We start from the raw sequence: 20157 nt of genomic DNA, 5'->3' as shown, positions 1-20157 counted from the left end.
GAACCAACGTAGCAATCCTTAATAAAGATTTGTATTAAGTTCTCATTTCATTGTCAAAATAAAGATAATTCCATGCAGGTACGTGCAGTTGCTCAACAAAAAAAAATCGAGTGCACTATCTGTCAAAATCAGCGATTAGTGCGGTGTGTTCTGTGTTTCACTTCACTTTCAGTTTTCGGAAACTAAAGGCTTTTCGCGACATTTTTCGTTGATTACTTTTTAGATAACAGATTTTAAAGCAAAACAACTTTCTGATTTCATTCAGACATTCCCTGATTGCTAATGGTAAAATTTTAATAAAGTTGTTATTTGTGTAGTTTTTCAAAAAGTAAAGGCCGGTACTAGAATCGGTTTTCGCGTTGAAACTCCATATAAAAAAAAACCGAGAAATTTGCCGAAATGTTTTCGTTTCGTCATAACTTATTTTTTCATCTAGGGAAAATATACATTTCGAGAAGCCCATTGCAATAATTAATTTTCTAACTCAAAATAAACGCGATCGCCAAACTTCTAATTGTAACAGAATGTGGGCTAGTGTTAGTGATGTTGCTCACATGTATTTACTCTGGGTGGAAAAAAATTATGTGTTTGTGAATGCATAAATAAGAAAGTATATTTTAAATATAAATAAATATACTCGATAGAAAAATAAATATTTTCACAACAATCAATCTGTTCGAAATAATAAGGTTTGAAAAAGGATGTGTTGTGATTTTGGTCTTGCTCTTCTCTTATGGCTGGTTCTTCCTTTTATTTTTCGCGACATTTGTTCGTGATTACTTTTTTTAGATAATAGAATTTGAAGGAAAAAAACTTGATTTTATTCAGAAGGACATTCTCTAATTACTTATGAAAAAATCTTCATAAAAGTATCATGTTTTTATTTAGATCTTTGTAGTTTTTCACAAAAAAAATAACCGTGAAAAATGCGTGTTTTCAACTGTGGAAAACTAATATAGTACCAGCCTTTATTTGATAAAATTTTCAATCGGCAGATTTGACATCCTTAATGATGTTCATGGGGCCTATCCATTTTGTGTTTCAAAAAAGTAACTATGAAAAATATGTGTTTTCAACTGTGAAAAAAGAATATAGTACCAGCTTTAAAATTGTAAAATGTAATCATCATACCGCAAATATAAAACAACAGTTTCACACATGTTTGAACTTAAATTATGGGGTTTATTTGAAAAGATCATCTTGTACAATTCCCAAAATCTTTTAGATGTTAACGCTGGCTTGTTCAAAGTGATCTTCATTGAAAAAATTCAACTCTGTCTGCTAGTGTTGTTGTAAGTGTGGTAACCCTGCGCTTCAACTGCAACCAACTTCAGCGATTCAGCGTGCGGGAACGCTTGTATTCTTTGAAAGGCAGCAATCGCCGTTACTTCGCCAAAGCGGCATAAAAACAGAAAGATAATAGTGAACAACCAGGTGTTACAAAGTTGGAAGGAATGTTTCTATAATCGATGAAATTAAATTAACATTAACATATTTTGGTAAGAACCGAGTGTTTATTATTGCAAGTTAAGGCCAAAGTTTGAGACAAAGTTACCATCGTTCTACAAATTACAGATAAATGCAACTAAAATGAAGATTAGATAATATAAACTTTGAATTAAAATCAAAAAAGAAAAAACTAAACAGAAAAAGAACTGGGGAAACATTGTCTTCTGTCAATTGCATAAATAAATATCTATTTCAAAAGCCGCATATTACAAGACAAATATAAACTTAAAGTCACAACAACAATAACGCTTCTAAAAAACAATTTGTGTTTGAAGTGCGAAGCCGGCAAAGAGGGGAACAAGAAGAAGCATCAGCTGAACAGAACCCGAAAACAAACAGTTTAAAAAATGGCGCCCACAAAGAGTACCCGTGCAGTTTCCAAGCAACAATCATCTGTGGCCTCCACAACACTAACAAATCTAATGCCATTGGCCCGCAAAGGTTTAACCCGTCGCAATGCCATAAATATCCAAGATCACAACAGCGATATCATGCAGACGCGCGCCAAACGCAAGGCCGAGCATAGTCCACAGAAAAATGAGAAAATCAAAAGGTCAGCTTTGGGAAACCTCACGAACAATTTAAATGCCAACAATAATCAATTGACGAATGTACATCAGGATGATGATGTCAAACAAAATGTGGCCAAAAAGAAGGAATTGGTACAAAGTGTGTTTTCCGCCGCCGCTGCTGCCCATCAGCAGCAGGAAAACACCATGCAAATATTTAATGATACACATAACATCCTTTTACAACAGGCTCAAGGTGGAGCTTTGCAAAAACCATCACAGCCAGCAGTGAAAGTATTAACAAGAGCCTCCACTCGTACTAAGGAAGCTGCAGCCAAAGAAATTCAAAAAGAAAACATAACCTCAAAAATCTTTGATGAAGAGGAAGCAATTCTATTGAATTCAATGAAATCAAAATTGGCGGTTAAGGATGACGTCCCGCCAGCACCTCTGCCTGTTATACAAAACCTACAGGGACAAAAAATTGCCAACAAGCCGGTAAGACGTATATCCAATGAATTTAATAAGACTGAAGAATCCTTGTATATGTCGGCCCTGGAGGATTTATCCGCTTCAGACTCTCTACGTTTGTCAGGGAACTTTGAGGCTGCAAAAAGGCGTTCGATTTTGTTGCAACAGCAGCAGCAACAACAACAAGACAAGACTGATGAACAAACCCAAAAAGAGCAAGAAAAATTACATGTTCACCAAGTACCCGAAGGTGTGGAAGATTTTGATAAAATCAATTGGAATGATCCCTTCCAGGTGTCGCATTATGCCATGGACATATTCAACTACTTGAAGGAACGTGAAGCCGAATTTCCCGTAGATGATTACATGGCCAGGCAAATACATCTTTCCAAATGGATGCGTTCCCTGTTGGTAGACTGGATGGTTGAAGTCCAAGAAACCTTCGAACTCAATCATGAAACCTTGTATTTAGCTGTCAAAATTGTTGATCAATTTCTATGCAAGGAGGTTATAAACAAGGACAAATTGCAACTGTTGGGCGCTGCTGCACTCTTCATAGCCTGTAAGTTTGATGAGAGAACACCACCACTCATTGAAGATTTCCTCTATATATGCGATGGTGCGTACAAACATGATGAACTGATACACATGGAGATGGCCACCCTTAAAGTAATACAATTCGATTTGGGCATACCGTTGTCGTATCGCTTTTTGCGCCGTTATGCCCGCTGTGCCAAAGTACAAATGCCCACATTGACCTTAGCTCGTTATATCTTAGAATTATCATTGATGGACTATGACTGCATTACATTTAGTGATTCGAAAATGGCATGTGCTGCTCTCTTCATGGCATTGCGCCTGCATGGAGATGTCCAGCCGTGGTCGTCAACACTCAACTATTACACTGGCTATAAATTGGCAGATTTTGCTGATATTGTGCCCATACTAAACGCTGGCTTACATCGCAAACCAAAGGGTACCATAAAGACTATACGTAGTAAATATTCTCATAAAATATTCCACGAGGTAGCTAAAGTTACACTGATGACCACAGAGCAATTATTTGAGAATCAATTAGATTTTAATTTAAGTTTACCAAATGAACAACAAGAAGAAGAACAACAGCAACATAAACAGAAACAACAGCAAACACAAAAAACAAAATCCCATGTGGGGGCTAGTGGAGGAGGTGGTGGAGGGATTGAAGATAAAAACATGAAATTATAGATAATTTTTTTTTTTTGATTTTTTTTATTAGAGTTTTAAGTATTACTAGACTTAGATGAATATGATGATGAATTTTGGCAAAAGAAATTTGGAATTTTTGGGGAAAAAGAAAATGCAAACAATTTGAAAGAGGATGGACATTCGAAATCACGAAGTGCAGGGCTATGTTTGGAAGTGGCTGTCATTGTAAAATTTGAAGCCATCAGATGGCCCATATAAATATAAATTACAAAATTATCTACATAGATATCTTAAGGAGAGCATAGGACATTCGAATTAAAAATATGGGTTGAGGTAAAATAGAATTTCGTTGATGAAATAATGAGAAAGCGGAATAAAAATTTCAATTTGCTTGGCTAGCTTTTATTATCCTCTGGTAAGGATGAGGTTTAGGCCCAGAAAAGTTGTAGAACCAAATATAACGATATTTTATGGTGAATCGATTTAGGGCCGGACATTCCTTCTTTGTAACACCTAGTGGGGGTCAATTTGATTGCCGTAACAATGGGAACAACCTTTCTACAATGCATATCCCGTTGTTGTTGTAGCAGTGTGCTGTACACTGAGGTGGCAGCCCTTGCCGATGAAGGACTTCATCGGGTCAATCCGGTACCTACAACCGGCTGCCATGAGATTGTATTTTTACAAGCAAAAATATTTCTATAAAATTTTTCTTTTCTCCCAACATGTACTTAAAACAATACTTTTTTGGGAAATAGTTTGTTTTAATTATTTTAAAAAAATATTTTTTGGAAATTATTTTTTAAAAATAAAAATTTAAAAAAAATTATTTTTTAATTTTTTTTTTAAATATTGTTTACAAAGAATATTGTTTAAAAAAATTATTTAATTTTTAAATAATTTACAAAAAAATAAATTTTTTAAAAAGTTATTTTTTAAAAAAGAATTGTTTTTTAAAAACTAATTTTTTAAAGATATTTTTTTTAAATTAATTTTTTTTAAATAATTTTTTTTTAAATAACTTTTTTAAAGAATAATTTTTTTAAAAAACAATTTTTTTAAATTTTAAAAAATATTTTTTTTTTAAATTTTAAAATTTTAAAAAATAATTTTCTTTAAAATAATTTTTAAAATTAAATTTTTTGGATTTTTTTTAAATATAATATGATTAAAAAAAATTACTCAAAATTTTTTAAATTATTTTCCAAAAATAATTTAAAAAACTTTTTGGAAATATAATTTTTGTTTTTGAGCGGTATTTTCTCATATACGGCTAGTAGGGCAAAATTCCTATCTTTGTCACATGTTTCCTCAGTATTTCTCTTTCGAACCTAGCCTTCTATTTAGCAAAGGCTTCAGTGTCAACGGCTATGCTCTTATTCGTATAAAATTACGGTTATCCCTATTTGCGTTTTGCTCACATAGAAGAGCAAACACTGGCAGGGCAATCCTATATGCCTTTAAAACCACTGCGTTCTCCGGCAATCAGTTTAGTTTGCAGTGATATCTACCAAGTAACCTAGTACCTAGCAAACTGTGCCAACTGGGAAAATTATCCAAAAACAAAATCCTAAAAACTGGCAATGTTAGGTCATGTCTAAATGTTATTGGGTTCTGCAAAAATCAGTAATATTCGGAATGGTTTATTCTAATCGTAATAACTGGCAAATTGTGCCCGGCGATGGCATGTCACGTCTAGTAGTCTAGTCAATGGATTCTGTAAAAATCCCTAAAATTCGGAATAATCTCTCTCAAAAAACCTCATAACTGGCAACATGTACCCAGCTGTGCCTGGTCAAAGGCTAAGAATATGCCAGACTGGCAAGCAGGTCAGGCCTAGATGCTTAAAAAACCTTGGTACTATGTTGGAATACTTATATCCCTTGGATACCTTTGCCCCCAATTTGACTTAATTATTTCTTCCCTTCTTCACTTTACAGAACTGACTTCACCCAACGGGTTTGGAATTTCAGTGATCGGCTGTCGAAAGTTGGGTGAATTTCTTATTCTGGTTTTAGTTTCACTGCTTGCACTCTGTGCAAATGATTTGGATTTTCAAAATCGGCTTTCGTTTCATTACGAATTGGACAACAATTGATTTGGACCATAGATGGGCAGCATACATATACGCACATAAATTCCTATGAGCAGAAGCCCACGTACAGTGTTTAAACAGCTTCGTGTTGTTTTGTAGCAGTGTGTTGTACACAGGCAGTAGCCCTTGCCGGTGAAAGACTCAATCGGGCCAATCCTTTTCAATAGTGGTAATGTGCCCATCACTGAATCAGTATCATCTTAATGTAGAAACGAAATTGCGGAAAAGCAAAGTCGAGAGTTGAAATTTTATGCTACGGATTTTGGAAATCTCACAGTAGGATGAGAAATTTACAATTTTAGATCCATGCTTGGGCAAAATTTCTTAGTTTGCATGTATTACGATTTTGCCAACAACTGGCAGCTTGTGTTTTTGGTCCTTATAAATGACCCACCCTAGTTTACACCCTAGTCTGCAAACAACAAGTCATTTTTAGAGCTTGACCACATCTTGCACAGTTTTGATTAATAGACGGCAAAGCAAAAGTAGCCAAAATCAAGAAATAATCCTTTATATTCCATTTGTGCCTCAAGGTTAGAATATTTCCCTTTATTGATCCCTACCAATTATTGGTAACATTTTTGTTCTCAACAAGCAACCAGCTCTGTTGGCCCAAGTGCGAATAGGGTTGCCATAGTATATCAAAAAAATATTTTTTTTTTATTTTTTTACCAAATTGTACTTATATCGTCTCAACTGTTGCATGCAGTTTACACACCTTATGGGAAAACTTTAAAGTCCTTTATCCAATTGTTTGCATTTTCTTTGCCCGCCCCCTCAAAGTTTCAATCGATTCAAGTTTACCTTAACTCTATACAACCAAGTTACGACAATTGAAAATACATGTCAAACAAACATTGCCTTAGGTCTAGAGAGCAAACCTCGACGTCCAACAAACTTTGCCTTAGATCTACAGAGCAAACCTCGACGCCCAAAAAACTTTGCCTTAGATCTAGAGAGCAAATCTCAACGTCCAACAAACTTTGCCTTAGATCTAGAGAGCAAACCTTCGACGTCCAACCAACTTTGCCTTAGATCTAGAGAGCAAACCTTCGACGTCCAACAAACTTTGCCTTAGATCTACAGAGCAAACCTCAACGTCCAAAAAACTTTGCTAAGGATCTAGAGAGCGATTCTAAACGATAGTGGGATAATTGTTCAAATCAGATTTTTATATCATTGCCAAAAGATTTCAAATCGTTGGCTTATACTATTGTCGCTTTGCTTTGTCGTATACCGAAACATGGTAAAAAAAATCTCTTGACTACACTTTATAACGTCTTTATCCCAAAAAAACACTTCCAAGTGGGAGTTTTTTTTTATAAATTGTTTCCTTTTTTGTTTTCCCCCCAAAAATAATATATTGTTTATTTTGTTAAACAACTATAAGAATTTGTTCAACCCTCCTCCCCCACACAAAATAGAAATAAATTTTAGAAAAACATTTTCTTCCAGCACAACGTTTTGAAGTGTTTTGAAGTCAATGTTCTTTTGAATATTGTTGCTATCTTATACAAACTGAAACTTAGTAAATAATAATTGGAAATGACAACATGTACAACAAAAAAAAAAAAGAAAAAACCAAACAAAAGAAAAACTAAAAGGACCATCAAATATAAATTATGATTCAAAACACTTAACACATTCTTATGCATCATTTATATATACAAGAAAAGAGGAATGCTACAACAAAAATTAAACACTTATTATGAATAGTACACAATTTTAGACTAAAAATTAAATATTTTTTGTAAATCCTCTTTCAACCATCTCCTTACTACTTCTCACTCATACACATACACACACACACAAAACAAATGATTATTATATAAATTAATTTAATATTAGTACATATATTTAAGCAATTTTTTTATATTTAAAATACAATATTTACTATTACTATATAAACAAAAAAACAAAGATATACATATAAAAGAACCACAACGAAAACCCCCATAACTCTATACTTTTTTCTTAATTTTCAATAAACTACAAAAAAAAGCAATCAAAAACAAAAACTGCTCAGCTCTACTACTACTACAACTACTGCCACATTTGTTTATTGCAAATGTTCTCTTTGGCTTGTCGGTGTGATGTTATGGCTTACCACCCTACCCTACCTACTCTACCCTTGTTTGTTCGTTTTGATACATTTTTCTCCTACAACATATATTTTTTTTATTAAGTTTGTATTAATTCATTCATATATTCTTTTTGTTTTCTTTTTTGTATCCTTTTTTTTGCTGCCGTGTTTTGTTATATTTAATATTATTTTTCAACTTCAACGTTGAAAAACAAAAACCCCTTATATTTATGTTTAATTTTTTTTATTATGTAGTCTAAGTTATTATTCTTTATTTTTGGTTAATAAATGCGTTTTTTATAATTTACCACGAGTTTTGTTTTTTGTTTTTATTTAAGTCGTTTTTTTTGTTATTTTTGATGTTTTTTATAAATATGTATTGAAAAATGTATATTTGTTATGTTTCGTGTTTGTTAACCAATTTGATGTATAATAACTTAGTCTACTGCCCAAAAAAATATAATCCCCAAAGAGACTTTTTTTTTTAATAAATTATAATGAAATCGGTGAAGAATACGAGAAAGAAAACATTGAATAAAGTCAAATGGGAAACTTGTTATGTTAAGGTATAACTAACCTCTGCCACCGTAGCGCATAGGTTAGCATGTCCTCCTGGGTTCGAACCCTGGCGAGACCATCAGAAAAAAAATTCTGCAGTGGTTTTCCCCTCCCAATGCTGTCACTATTTGTGAGGTACTATGCCATGTAAAATTTCTCTCCAAAGAGGTGTCGCACTGCGGCACGCCGTTGGGACTCGGCTATAAAAAGCAGGCCCCTTATCATTGAGCTTAAACTTGAATCGGACTGCACTCATTGATATGTGAGAAGTTTGCCCTTGTTTCTTAGTGGAATGTTCATGGGCAAAATTTGCATTTGCAACTAAACTTCCCATTTACATTCCATTAAGGAATGTAAATGGGAAATGCTCTCATATCAATATAAATGCATATAAATGCTCTCATATCAATGAGGGCACGCCGGTATTTAAACCCAGGCGTTCTGCATCCTACACAGAGAGAATTTTCCTTAATAAATGTAATGATCGGGTTTTATACATGTAAAGAAAATTTTCATAATATTAATAATTTGTTTTCATAAATATAAAAATTATGTTCTTGAAATATGTCCAGGTAGGTATACAATGAAAACTGTCTCATTTATGAAAATTTGATGGAGAATTTCCAAGTCCAGTCCAAGTAAACTACTAAATGTATACTTCGCTAGAGCTTTGAGCTCCAATCTGTGTGGTGTTCATTGTTATCACGAGAGGCTTAGCTGCGAGCTACCGCGCACGTCCACAGGTTGGGGATAGTGGAATGCTCCATACGGAGTAGCTGCAATTTCAGTCGAGGACAATCAGCGGTATGGAGCGATGAGTCTCAGTGAGAAGTGCCTATGATGCGCCCTTAAGTAACCAATGGCACCTTTAAGTAACCAATAACCATCATGTTTCCGCGGCAATCGGTCCGTTGCTCAACTGAAGGAGCTTGACGTCGATCGCCACCTCCACACATAGATATGTGGCTACAACAACAACAATAATCACTGCTGGAAATTATTCAGTTGTTCACGCCGGGATTCGAAACCAGTCGTTTGGCGTCATACACAGCGGGAATTTTTCTTCATAAATGTAATGATCGGGTTTCATAAATATTATGAAAAGTTATTATATTAAGGAAAAAATCATAAATATTATGCAAACTCTTAATGAATAAACATTTATGAATATGATCGTTTATGAAAAAAAGTTATTATATTTATAAAACTTTGTTTCATACATGTAAAGAAAATTTTCATAATATTAATAATATTTTTCATAATATTAATAATATTTTTCATAAATATAAAAATTATGTTCTTGAAATATGTCCACGTAGGTATACAATGAAAACTGTCTCATTTATGAACATTTGATGGGGAATTTCCAAGTCCAGTCCACGTAAACCTCTACGTTCCAGCCAAGTATACATTAATTAGATGTATGCTTGGCTGGAACCTTGAGCTCCAATCTGTGTGGTGTTCATTGTAATTACGAGAGGCTTCACTGCGAGCTACCGCGAACGTCCACAGGTAGCGGATAGTGGGATGCTCCATACGGAGTTGCTGTAATTGCAGTCGAGGACAATCATCGGTATGGAGCGAAGAGTCTCAGTGAGAGGCTGGGCGGCAACTGCTCATGCATAAATACTGAGTGCCTATGATGCGCCTTTAAGTAACCAATGTCCAACATGTTTCCGCGGCGATCGGTCCTTTGCTCACCTATAGTAGCTTGACAAGGATCGACACCTCCACACATAGATATGTGACTACAACAACAACAATAACCTACGCTGGTAATTGTTCTGTTGTTCACGCCGGTATTCGAAACCAGGAATTAATGAAAAAATCATATATATTATAAAAACTCTTAATGACTAACAAGTAAGAGCATGCTATGTTCGGCCGGGCCGAATCTTATTTACTCTCCACCATGGATCGCATTTGTCGAGTTCTATGCGCGCTATCTCTTTTGGGCATACAAAGAATATTGAATAAGAACTGTTGTGCTATTGGAGCTATATCAAGTTATAGTTCTATTCGGACCATAAATGAATGCTGAACATTGTAGAAGTCATTGAATGCTGAACATTGTAGAAGGTTGAAGCAGTTGTACAAAATTTCTGTTAAATCCAATGAGAATTGCGCCCTCTAGAGGCTCAAGAAGTCAAGATCCCAGATCGGTTTATATGGCAGCTATATCAGGTTATGTATCGAATTGGCCCATACTTAGCACAGTTGTTGGAAGTCAGGCAAAATTCAGAATCGGACGAGAATTGCGCCCTCTATGATGCGCCTTTAAGTAACCAATGGCCATTATGTTTCCTATAGGTGGGTAAGTCCAAGGACCTTGACGAGGATCGCCACCTCCACACGTGGATATGTGGCTACAACAACAACAATAACAAGCGCTGGAAATTTTTCTGCTGTTCACGCTGGGATTTGAACCCAGGCTTTTGGAGTCATAGGCGGACATGCAAACCTTTGTTCCACGGTGGCCTCCGCCAAGGTATTACATATTTTTTTTTGTCATATATGGTTGTTGTTGTTGTTGTGTTATACACTGAGGCGGCAGCCCTTGCCGGATCGTACAACCAGCTGCCATGGGATTGTTGATTGTCATATATGATTGTTATACCCAGCACCATAGGATTGGGGGTATACGTATCTAGTCATTCCTATTGCAAAACCTCGGAAGTGCAGGGATTTTCATTAAGAGCGCTACAAAAGTTTTTTTTTTTAAATAAAAAATGGTGCCTGAATTCGAGGACAGTCCACTGGCTCTACAGGAGCGTGATTAGACCAATACTTACTTACGCCTCAGTAGTTTGGTGGATTGCTGTGGAGAAAAAATGTAACATAAGGACCATACAACAGGTTCAGAAAACATGTTGTCTTGGCATAGGCGAAGCCATGAGGACCACGCCTACTAGGGCACTGGAGACTATGGTAGATATCCGACCCATTGACATACAGATTAAGTGTGAGGCAGCCACTGCGGCTATGAGACTTAAGGCGATGGGAGAATGGATTGAGGATGGGAGCAGCTCATATCATCGCGGTATAATCGAGGCGACGATAGGAAACCTGGAAGGAAGGGACGAGTTTTCGATTAGATACTATTATTAGATACCATGGGCACAGTCTTGGATTAACAGAACCCTAGTATTGCCATCCGGAAAATCATTTTACACGGATGGATCAAAGCTAGAGGACAGAGTGGTCCTAGGCATCTACATTGAGAACCCAGGGACAGAGATCTGTTTTAGACTGCCTGACCATATTACGGTCCTGCAGGCGGAGTGGTGTGGTGCTAACACGAGGACGTCGAGTGTGAACATCTTCACAGACAGTAAAATTGCCATTAGGGCAATAACAACCAGGTAAGGTAAGGTCAAGCACAGCCTTGCAGTGTAAGAAGGAGAATAACGCCTTCTGTGAGGATGGCAAAATCCGTCATCGTTTGGATACCGTGCCATAGCGGAGTAAGGGGAATGAAATGGTAGACGATTTGGTGGTGAAGGCCAGAGGACTGCCGTCAATAAACTTGGTTAAACTGAAGCCTTTCGAGTCGAGGCTGTCCGAGTTAAGGGAGTGGGCGACAAATGCGCATGCAACATTATGGAACAGCGAAACGGTCGGTAGGACGGCGAAAATCCTATGGGGGGATCCAGATTGTGAAAAGATGAGGCTATCAATGAAAGGAAGTAAGAAGGAGGTTAGTATAGCTTTTGGCATCATAACGAGCCACATAGGACTACGAGCTCACTTATGTAAAATCGGTGTGGTAAGTGATAGCATGTGTAGGGCATGAGGGGAAGATTCCTATGGCATTGCCCGGCTATTGCAGTAAACAGACACCGGCACATAGGTGGGGACACAATACCAGACATACACCTACTTAGGGGCTTGGTAGGGAAAACAATTAAAGATTTTGTAAGTAGCACGGAATTCGCGACTTCAATTTTTTCGAGGTTACTTTTTAGTATTTAGAGGCGCACAACAAACAGATTTCTGACTTAGGTGTATGTGCACAGTGGCATGGTGCGGATTAATATGCGATCTGACTCCTGAACATTTCGTTTCTATCTCTCTTCTTCTTGTGGAATAGGTTTTTCTCTTTCTACAATTTCAATCCCAATAACGCTTCTAACTACTCTCAGACAAGTTGGAACTTTTGTTGGTATAAGGTAATCATCGACACAAAATATCACACTGGCCCAATAACACAAAATTTTTATCGATTTGTTCACTTGAAATGGAGTGAGATCTATAAAGAATTGTTTTATTATAAATTATGAACACAAAATATTTAAATTCATGACACTAATATCCTGGATTTCGGTACGCATAAGGGGAGTGTTGGTAGCCATGCTGCAAATTACTTTGATAACCATATTTGGGAGGACTCTGTTGATATCCATATTGTGGAGGACTTTGATAGCCATAATTTGGTTGATTTTGATAGGCGAAATCATCGTTACTATTATAGACATGGCTTTTGTGACCATACGATGGTGGTCCTTGATAGTAGCCTTGTCCATTGTATACTTGATTTTGATAACGACCGTCTACTGGCTGTTGTCCGTACGGTTGTCTATATGGTCCATAATTATTTCGATGATCTATAGGTTGATTTGGATCGTGAACCAAGTCATGAAAGATATCTGCCAATACATCAAAAGTTGGCTTGGCACAAACACCAACGTATAAAATACCAAATATAACGAATAGTGGGATAAATTTCATGATGATCCTTAAAAATTGTAGAACTTATTTTAAGACTTAATTATGTTTTGTTTCTGCGACAGTATTGACAATTAAAAGAAGACTGATTTTAAAACTCTCATCCGGTGGGATTTTTGTATTTATTTCAGTTTAATACAAATTCTAAGAAAATGATAAGACACGATTTATTTTGTTATTGAGAAAAAATTATTTTTTTATAGCTTTTGCTTATAAACAAACATTGACTTTTAAAAGTTCATTGTTTCGAGATACTAGAAGTGTAGCCACACCTTCGGAGAATATTTCATTAAACCATGTATATTGCAGTGAGTTTTTAGGTTTTTACTAGTTCATTAAGTTCAAATGATTGGATTGGACATTTCTCTATCCCCCCTCTTTTGGGCTTGTTCACCTGCACGCAAAAAGGTAAAACGTTTGGAAAATTTTTACGACAAACAAAATTCTTTTATTACAAATTTTTATTTTTTGTAACCGTGTTATGTTTCGCTTCAACATATCAAACGTTAGCCATAAACGTAGCATTATTGAACGTAACTAAACTTGTTTGTTGTTAACCCTTTAGGAGCTTCGCCTACGGTAAAAGGACCTTTCTTTTGTTGTAAAACAAAAAACTATTGGGTTGCCCAAAAAGTAATTGCGGATTTTTCATATAGTCGGCGTTGACAAATTTTTTCACAGCTTGTGACTCTGTAATTGCATTCTTTCTTCTGTCAGTTATCAGCTGTTACTTTTAGTTTGCTTTAGAAAAAAGTGTAAAAAAGTATATTTGATTAAAGTTCATTCTAAGATTTATTAAAAATGCATTTACATTCTTTTAAAAAATCCGCAATTACTTTTTGGGCAACCTAATATTTAATGGCGACGTGTTTCGTTTCTCGGGCCAATAATTATTCTCTTGTATCTTCTACTAGAGAGAGAGAGAGAGAGAGAGAGAGAGGGTGAGTATTTGAGCTTATAGACCAGTGATGGGTAAACCTACTCAGTCTATTGCACACTACTTGGTACGTACGCAAGAAAATAATCCCGGAGGCCACCGTAGCGCAGAGGTTAACACGTCTGCCTATGACGCTGAACGCGTCAGGGTTTGAATCCTGGCGAGACCATCACAAAACTTTCAGCGGTGGTTATACCCTCCTAATGCTGGCGACATATGTGATGCACTATGCCATGTAAAAACCTCTCCTCAAAAAAGGTGTCTCACTGCCGCACGCCGTTCGGGCTCGGCTATAAAAAGGAGGCCCCTTTTCATTGAGTTAAACTTGAATCGGACTGCACTCATTGCTATGTGAGAAGTTTGCCCCTGTTCCTTAGTGGAATGTTCATGGGCAAATTTGCAAGAAAATAATCCCAAGCAAGCCCGTGGGCTTGCAAATAATTCCAATAGTTTGCTCGTCACTGGTACTGACACATTCTCGCTCACAACATGTTTTGCTTTTCTTTTTGACTGACCAAAGAGCAGTCAGTATGATTGGCAGCTCGGTCGAGTGCGGAAGTGCGTTAACACGGAAAATGAAAATTTTTAAAGTTTGGCCTTAGTAACAACAAGTAGAAGCGTGCTAAGTTCGGCCGGGATGAATCTTGAGAACCCATCACCTTGGATTCTGCTAAAATTTTATACAAAACAAGTAAAAGCGTGCAAAATTCGGCCGAACCGAATCGTATATACACTCCACCATGGATCGCATTTGTCGAGTTCTTTTCCCATTGTCTCTTTTTAGGCAAACAAAGGGAAGGAAAGTATGAAAAAAAATAATTGATATGCTGTTGGAGCTATATCAAGTTATGGTACGATTCAGACCATAATGGAGACCATAGAATTGCGCCCTTTAGCTGTATTAGGCTATAGAGCGATTCAGACCGATTGAAGACCACAGCAGAAGTCATTATGCAAAGTTTCAGCCAAATTGGATAAGATCGGTTTAAATAAAAGCTGTATCAGGCTATAGATCGATCGAGAACATATTTTACACGTATGTTGAACGTCATTCGGATAAGAATTGCGCCCTATAGAGGCTCAAGAAGTCAAGTCCTAGATTGGTTAATTTGGCAGCTATATTAGGTTATGGACCGATCAAGCCATACTTTGCACAGTTGTTGAAAGTCATAACGAAACACATCATGCAAAATTTCAGCCAAATCGGATAAGAATTGCGTGCTATAGTGGTTCAAGAAATCAAGATTCAAGATGGGTTTATATGACAGATATAACAGTTTACGGACTGATTTGAACCGTATTTGGCACACGTCGTGCAAAATTTCATCCAAATCAGATAATAATTGCGCCCTCTAGAGGCTCAAGAAGTCAAGCCCCCTTCGGTTTATATGACAGCTATATCAGGATATGGATCGATTTCAACCATCCTTAGCATAGTTGTTGGAAATCATAACAAAACACCTCATGCAAAAGTCAAGCCAAATCGAATAAAAATTGCGCCCTGTAGAGGCTCAAGAAGTCAAGATCCAAGATCGGTTTATATGGCAGAGAACTTGGACTTTCATCGTAAACAAAGTCCAAAGTTCGTTTTTCGCAAAATAACGTTACTTGTCGAAAATTTTTTTATAAATTCTAAGACGATTTAACGATGTCCGTATGTCTATCCGTCCGTTCGTCCCTCTGTCCATCAATTGTAATCACGCTACAGTCTTTAAAAATTGAAATACTGAGCTGAGCACAGACTCGGCCAAATCGGACTATATTTAGATATAGCTGCCATATAGACTGATCTGCCAATTAAGAATCTTAAGCCCATAAAAGATGAAATTTTTACCCGATTTCGTTGAAATTTGAAATGGTGAGTTGTTCTAAACCTCCTGACATCCGATTCAAATATGGTTCAGGTCTGACTATGTTTAGATATAGCTGAGGGCCTTAAGCTTATAAAAGGCGTAATTATAACCCGATTTCGCTGAAATTTGAAATGGCGATTTGTTCTAAGTCTCCCGACGTCCGATCCAAATATGGTTCAGATTGGACTATATTTACATAGAGCTGCCATATAGACCGATCTGCCGATTTAGGGTCTTGAGCCCATAAAAGCCTCATTTATTACCAAATTTCTCTGAAATTTGAAATAGTGAGTTGTTTTACGTTTCCCGACATCGGAGCCAAACATTGTTCACATCGGACTATATTTAGATATAGCTGTTATATAGACCGATCTGCCGCTTTAGGGTCTTAAGCCAATAAAAGCTGCATTTATTACCCGATTTCGTTGAAATTTGAAATATAGAGTTGATGAAGTCTCCCGACATCCGACTCAAATATGGTTCAGATCGGACTATATTTAGTTTAAGCTGCCATATAGGCCGATCTGCCGATGAATGTTCCTAAGCCAATAAATGCCGCAAATATTGGCCCTTATTATGTATGTCGAATTTGAACATTCGACTATGACTGCCGAGAATTCGCGGTTTTATTTCGTCGTTATTATGAACAAAATCGAGGTGATTGCTTTCTTGACCGATGAGCTACATACAAGCATCATATTGGGTTGCCCATAAAGTAATTGCGGATTTTTTAAAAGAAAGTAAATGCATTTTTAATAAAACTTAGAATGAACTTTAATCAAATATACTTTTTTTACACTTTTTATTCTAAAGCAAGGTAAAAGTAACAGCTGATAACTGACAGAAGAAAGAATGCAATTACAGAGTCACAAGCTGTGAAAAAATTTGTCAACGCCGACTATATGAAAAATCCGGGCAACCCAATATATTACAAAAACCAATCAACTCGATTTTGCACAAAATGCCAATGAAATATCTTTTTTCAGCTGTCGAAGCCGAAAATTCCAGTACGACATGCATAATAAGAGTGATTGACTCTCTTTCGATTCTTTCAAACGCTGCAGTTACTGCTTCCGGTGACCGACCTATGATGTCGATGTCGTCGGCATAGGCGAGTAGCATGTGTTCTCTTGTGATAAATGTTCCATTTCTATTCACATCTGACCTATTCTTATTGAGGAACGCGTATCAGCAAGAGTCATCCTGCAGTCTTATTAATTTTGCAGGGATACCAAACTCAGACATAGCTTGAAATACCTTTGAACGTTAAGGGATATCGAAAGCGGCTTTGTAGTCAACAAAGAGATGGTAGGTGTTGATTTGTCCTTCTCGGGTCTTTTCCAGGATTTGACGCAGTGTGAATATCTGGTCCAGGGTGGATTTACCAGGTCTAAAGCCGCATTGATAGGGCCCAAATATCTTATTGACTATAGGTTTTAATCTTTTACACAGTACGCTCGAGAGTACTTTGGGAAGGAGACTTATTCCTCTGTAGTTGGAACATTCCGTCCTGTCTCCTTTCTTGTGTACGGGACATAGTATGCTGAGGTTCTTATCATCTTCTAGCCATATTGCGCAGATAAGCTGATACCAGGTCTAAAGCCGCATTGATAGTGCCTAATTATCTCATTGATTATAGATTTTAATCTTTCACACAGTACGCTCGAGAGTATCTTAGGAAGGAGATGATGGGAAGGTAACTTATTCCTCTGTATTTGGAACATTCCGTCCTGTCTCCTTTCTTGTGTACGGGACATAGTATGCTGAGGTCCCTATCAACGACTATGCGTTCTTCTAGCCATATTGCGCAGATAAGCTGATGCATTCGCCTTATCAGCGTGCCGGCTCCGGTCTTAAATAGTTTAGCGGGTAACCCATCGGCTCCTGCTGCCTTGTTGTTCTTTAGTCGGGTCACTGCTATTTGGACCTCATTCTGACTAGGAGGTAAACATTCTATACCATCATTCAGCAGTTGGGTAAAATGTTCTTTCCATATCCTCAGCGTGCTACCTGTGTCAGTTACCGGATTTCTTCTTTGTCTCTGCAGGTGGATGTGCCTGCACCAAAGCCATCGGTTTGATGTTTAATTCTTTGGTAGAATTTCCGGACTTCATTCTGACTCCTGTACATCTCAATTCGCTCATATTTACGTCTACTCCCAAATACCATTCATGTAAGTCATGAACGGATACGCGAAAAACATAATTTCTTTAACAAATTTTATTTTTGCTCTTACATTTTTAACATTTTTCTATAATTTAAAAATCAACATATAAAACTAATAACCCCGATTTTTGGGCACAATTTGGGTGTGCTGGGTAGGCAATGGATGTTGTTGATGTTGGCCACATCTTTGATTGCCGCGGCAATTATGCTGCTCAATAACATGCTGAGGCGGAGGTGCAACTGGTGTTGGCATATTTTGGGGCGGCACATATGTTCCTGCTCCTACTGTTCCTCCAACATGAACGGGGTTTGGATAATAAATTCTCTCAGGATTCTGCATTACAACAGGATGTTGCACAATTACAGGATGGTGTCCCACAACAGGCACTAAAGGATAATAGCCCTCATAATGCGTATGATGGCAGGGCTGGGCGGGTTCATTGGGTTTCACTTTTAAATCCACAATTGTATTCAATTGCTCAACGATGTTATGCAGAGTTCCTGTGACCACATCCAATGTAGGTGCACCCGAGGCATAGGTAACAACACCAAGGACGAGTAGTAGAATCAAAGATTTCATGATGCCAATGTTCGATGGAATTCTTGAACAAGAAAATACTTTTGATGACTATTGCAAAATGAAATGAAATTGACGAATTTATACACCATTTATGGATTTTTCTGGGTTGATAAGAATGTGCACCCAGCAGTGAAGTTTGATGGGGTGTTAAAAAAAAAACAAATAAGGAAAAAATTGTCATTACATAATGTGATAACAGCTTGTATAGGAAATGCTAGTTAATCATTTTTGTTTATGGATTTGATTAAAGAAGCTGCTGAGATTACAATTTCTAACAAACGTATGGTAAAGTTAGATAAAACAAGTAAAAAGGCGTTAAGTTCGGCCGGGCGGAACTTTGGATACACACCACCTCGTATATAGACATATTAACTACCTTTTGTCATAATACGGTGAAAAATGAATCATTTATGAACCCATAGCAGCTATATGTCTGATCTCCACCTTATTTAAAAAGGCTGTAAAAGAGTAGCACAACTCATTGCACCAAATTCATTGGTTAATAAATGCGCCTATTATGGGCCGAAGATCTTGAATCGGGAGATTGGTATATATGGCACATATACCCACACCTGGACCGATCTGGGCCGTATTGAACTGGGATGTCGAGGGGCCTAACTCTGCTTAATTTCAGCAAAATCGGCAAATAAATTCACCTTTTATGGGCCTAAACCTTAAATGGGAAGATCGTTATATATGGCAGCTACAACCAAATCTGGGCTGTATTGAACTGGGATGTCGAATGGCCTAACACAACTCGCTATCGAAAATTTCTGCGAAATCGGTCAATAAATGGCCCAAGACCTAATCAAGAGATCAGTCTATATGGCAGCCATATTGAGATTGGACCGATCTGGCCCTTATTGAACTGGGATCTCGAACCGCCCACCTCACTGTGCGGCCCACTTCACTGTGGTTCATAATCGAAAAATTCTCAAATCCTTCTGTAACTGTGAAATGGATAAAAATATTGCACATTTTTGTACACACCACCGAAGGATGGGGCTATATTCATTTTGTCATTCCGTTTGCAACACATCGAAATATCCATTTCCGACCCTATAAAGTATATATATTTTTGATCATCGTAAGACGATCTAGCCATGTTCGTCCGCCTGTCTGTTAAGATTACGCTACACTGAAACTTTTCACAAATTCTTTTTTTTTTTTTTTTGGTGGGCTTATCGATGGGCTATATCGAACTATATCTTGATATAGCCCCATATAGATCAATTCGCCGATTTAGGGTTTTAGGCCCATAAAAGTCACATTTATTATCCGATTTTGCTGATATTTGGGACAGTGAGTTGTGTTAGGCCCTTCGACATCCTTCTTCAATTTGGCCCAGATCGTACCAGATTCGGATATAGCTGCCATATAGATCGATCCGCCGATAAAGGGTCTTAGGCCTATAAAAGCCACATTTATTATCCGACTTTGCTGAAATTTGGGACAATGAGTTGTGTTAGGACCTTCGACATTC

At 37.0% G+C, this 20157-nt stretch overlaps 1 protein-coding gene across 1 annotated transcript; it reads left to right on the top strand.

Annotated features, from left to right (window-relative positions):
• The first annotated feature begins 1485 nt into the window (after window positions 1–1485).
• Window positions 1486–3887, top strand: LOC106089186 (G2/mitotic-specific cyclin-B3). The gene is made up of 2 exons (XM_013254974.2): window positions 1486–1499; window positions 1576–3887. The coding sequence occupies exon 2, from the start codon at window positions 1857–1859 to the stop codon at window positions 3714–3716; it is 1860 nt and encodes a 619-aa protein (XP_013110428.2). The 5' UTR covers window positions 1486–1499; window positions 1576–1856; the 3' UTR covers window positions 3717–3887.
• The last annotated feature ends 16270 nt before the right edge of the window (window positions 3888–20157 follow it).

Source organism: Stomoxys calcitrans, chromosome 2 (assembly GCF_963082655.1).
Source record: "Stomoxys calcitrans chromosome 2, idStoCalc2.1, whole genome shotgun sequence".
Taxonomy (NCBI): Eukaryota; Metazoa; Arthropoda; class Insecta; order Diptera; family Muscidae; genus Stomoxys; species Stomoxys calcitrans.
Note: the sequence above shows the minus strand (reverse complement) of the source record. Positions and strands in the feature narration are given on the sequence as shown.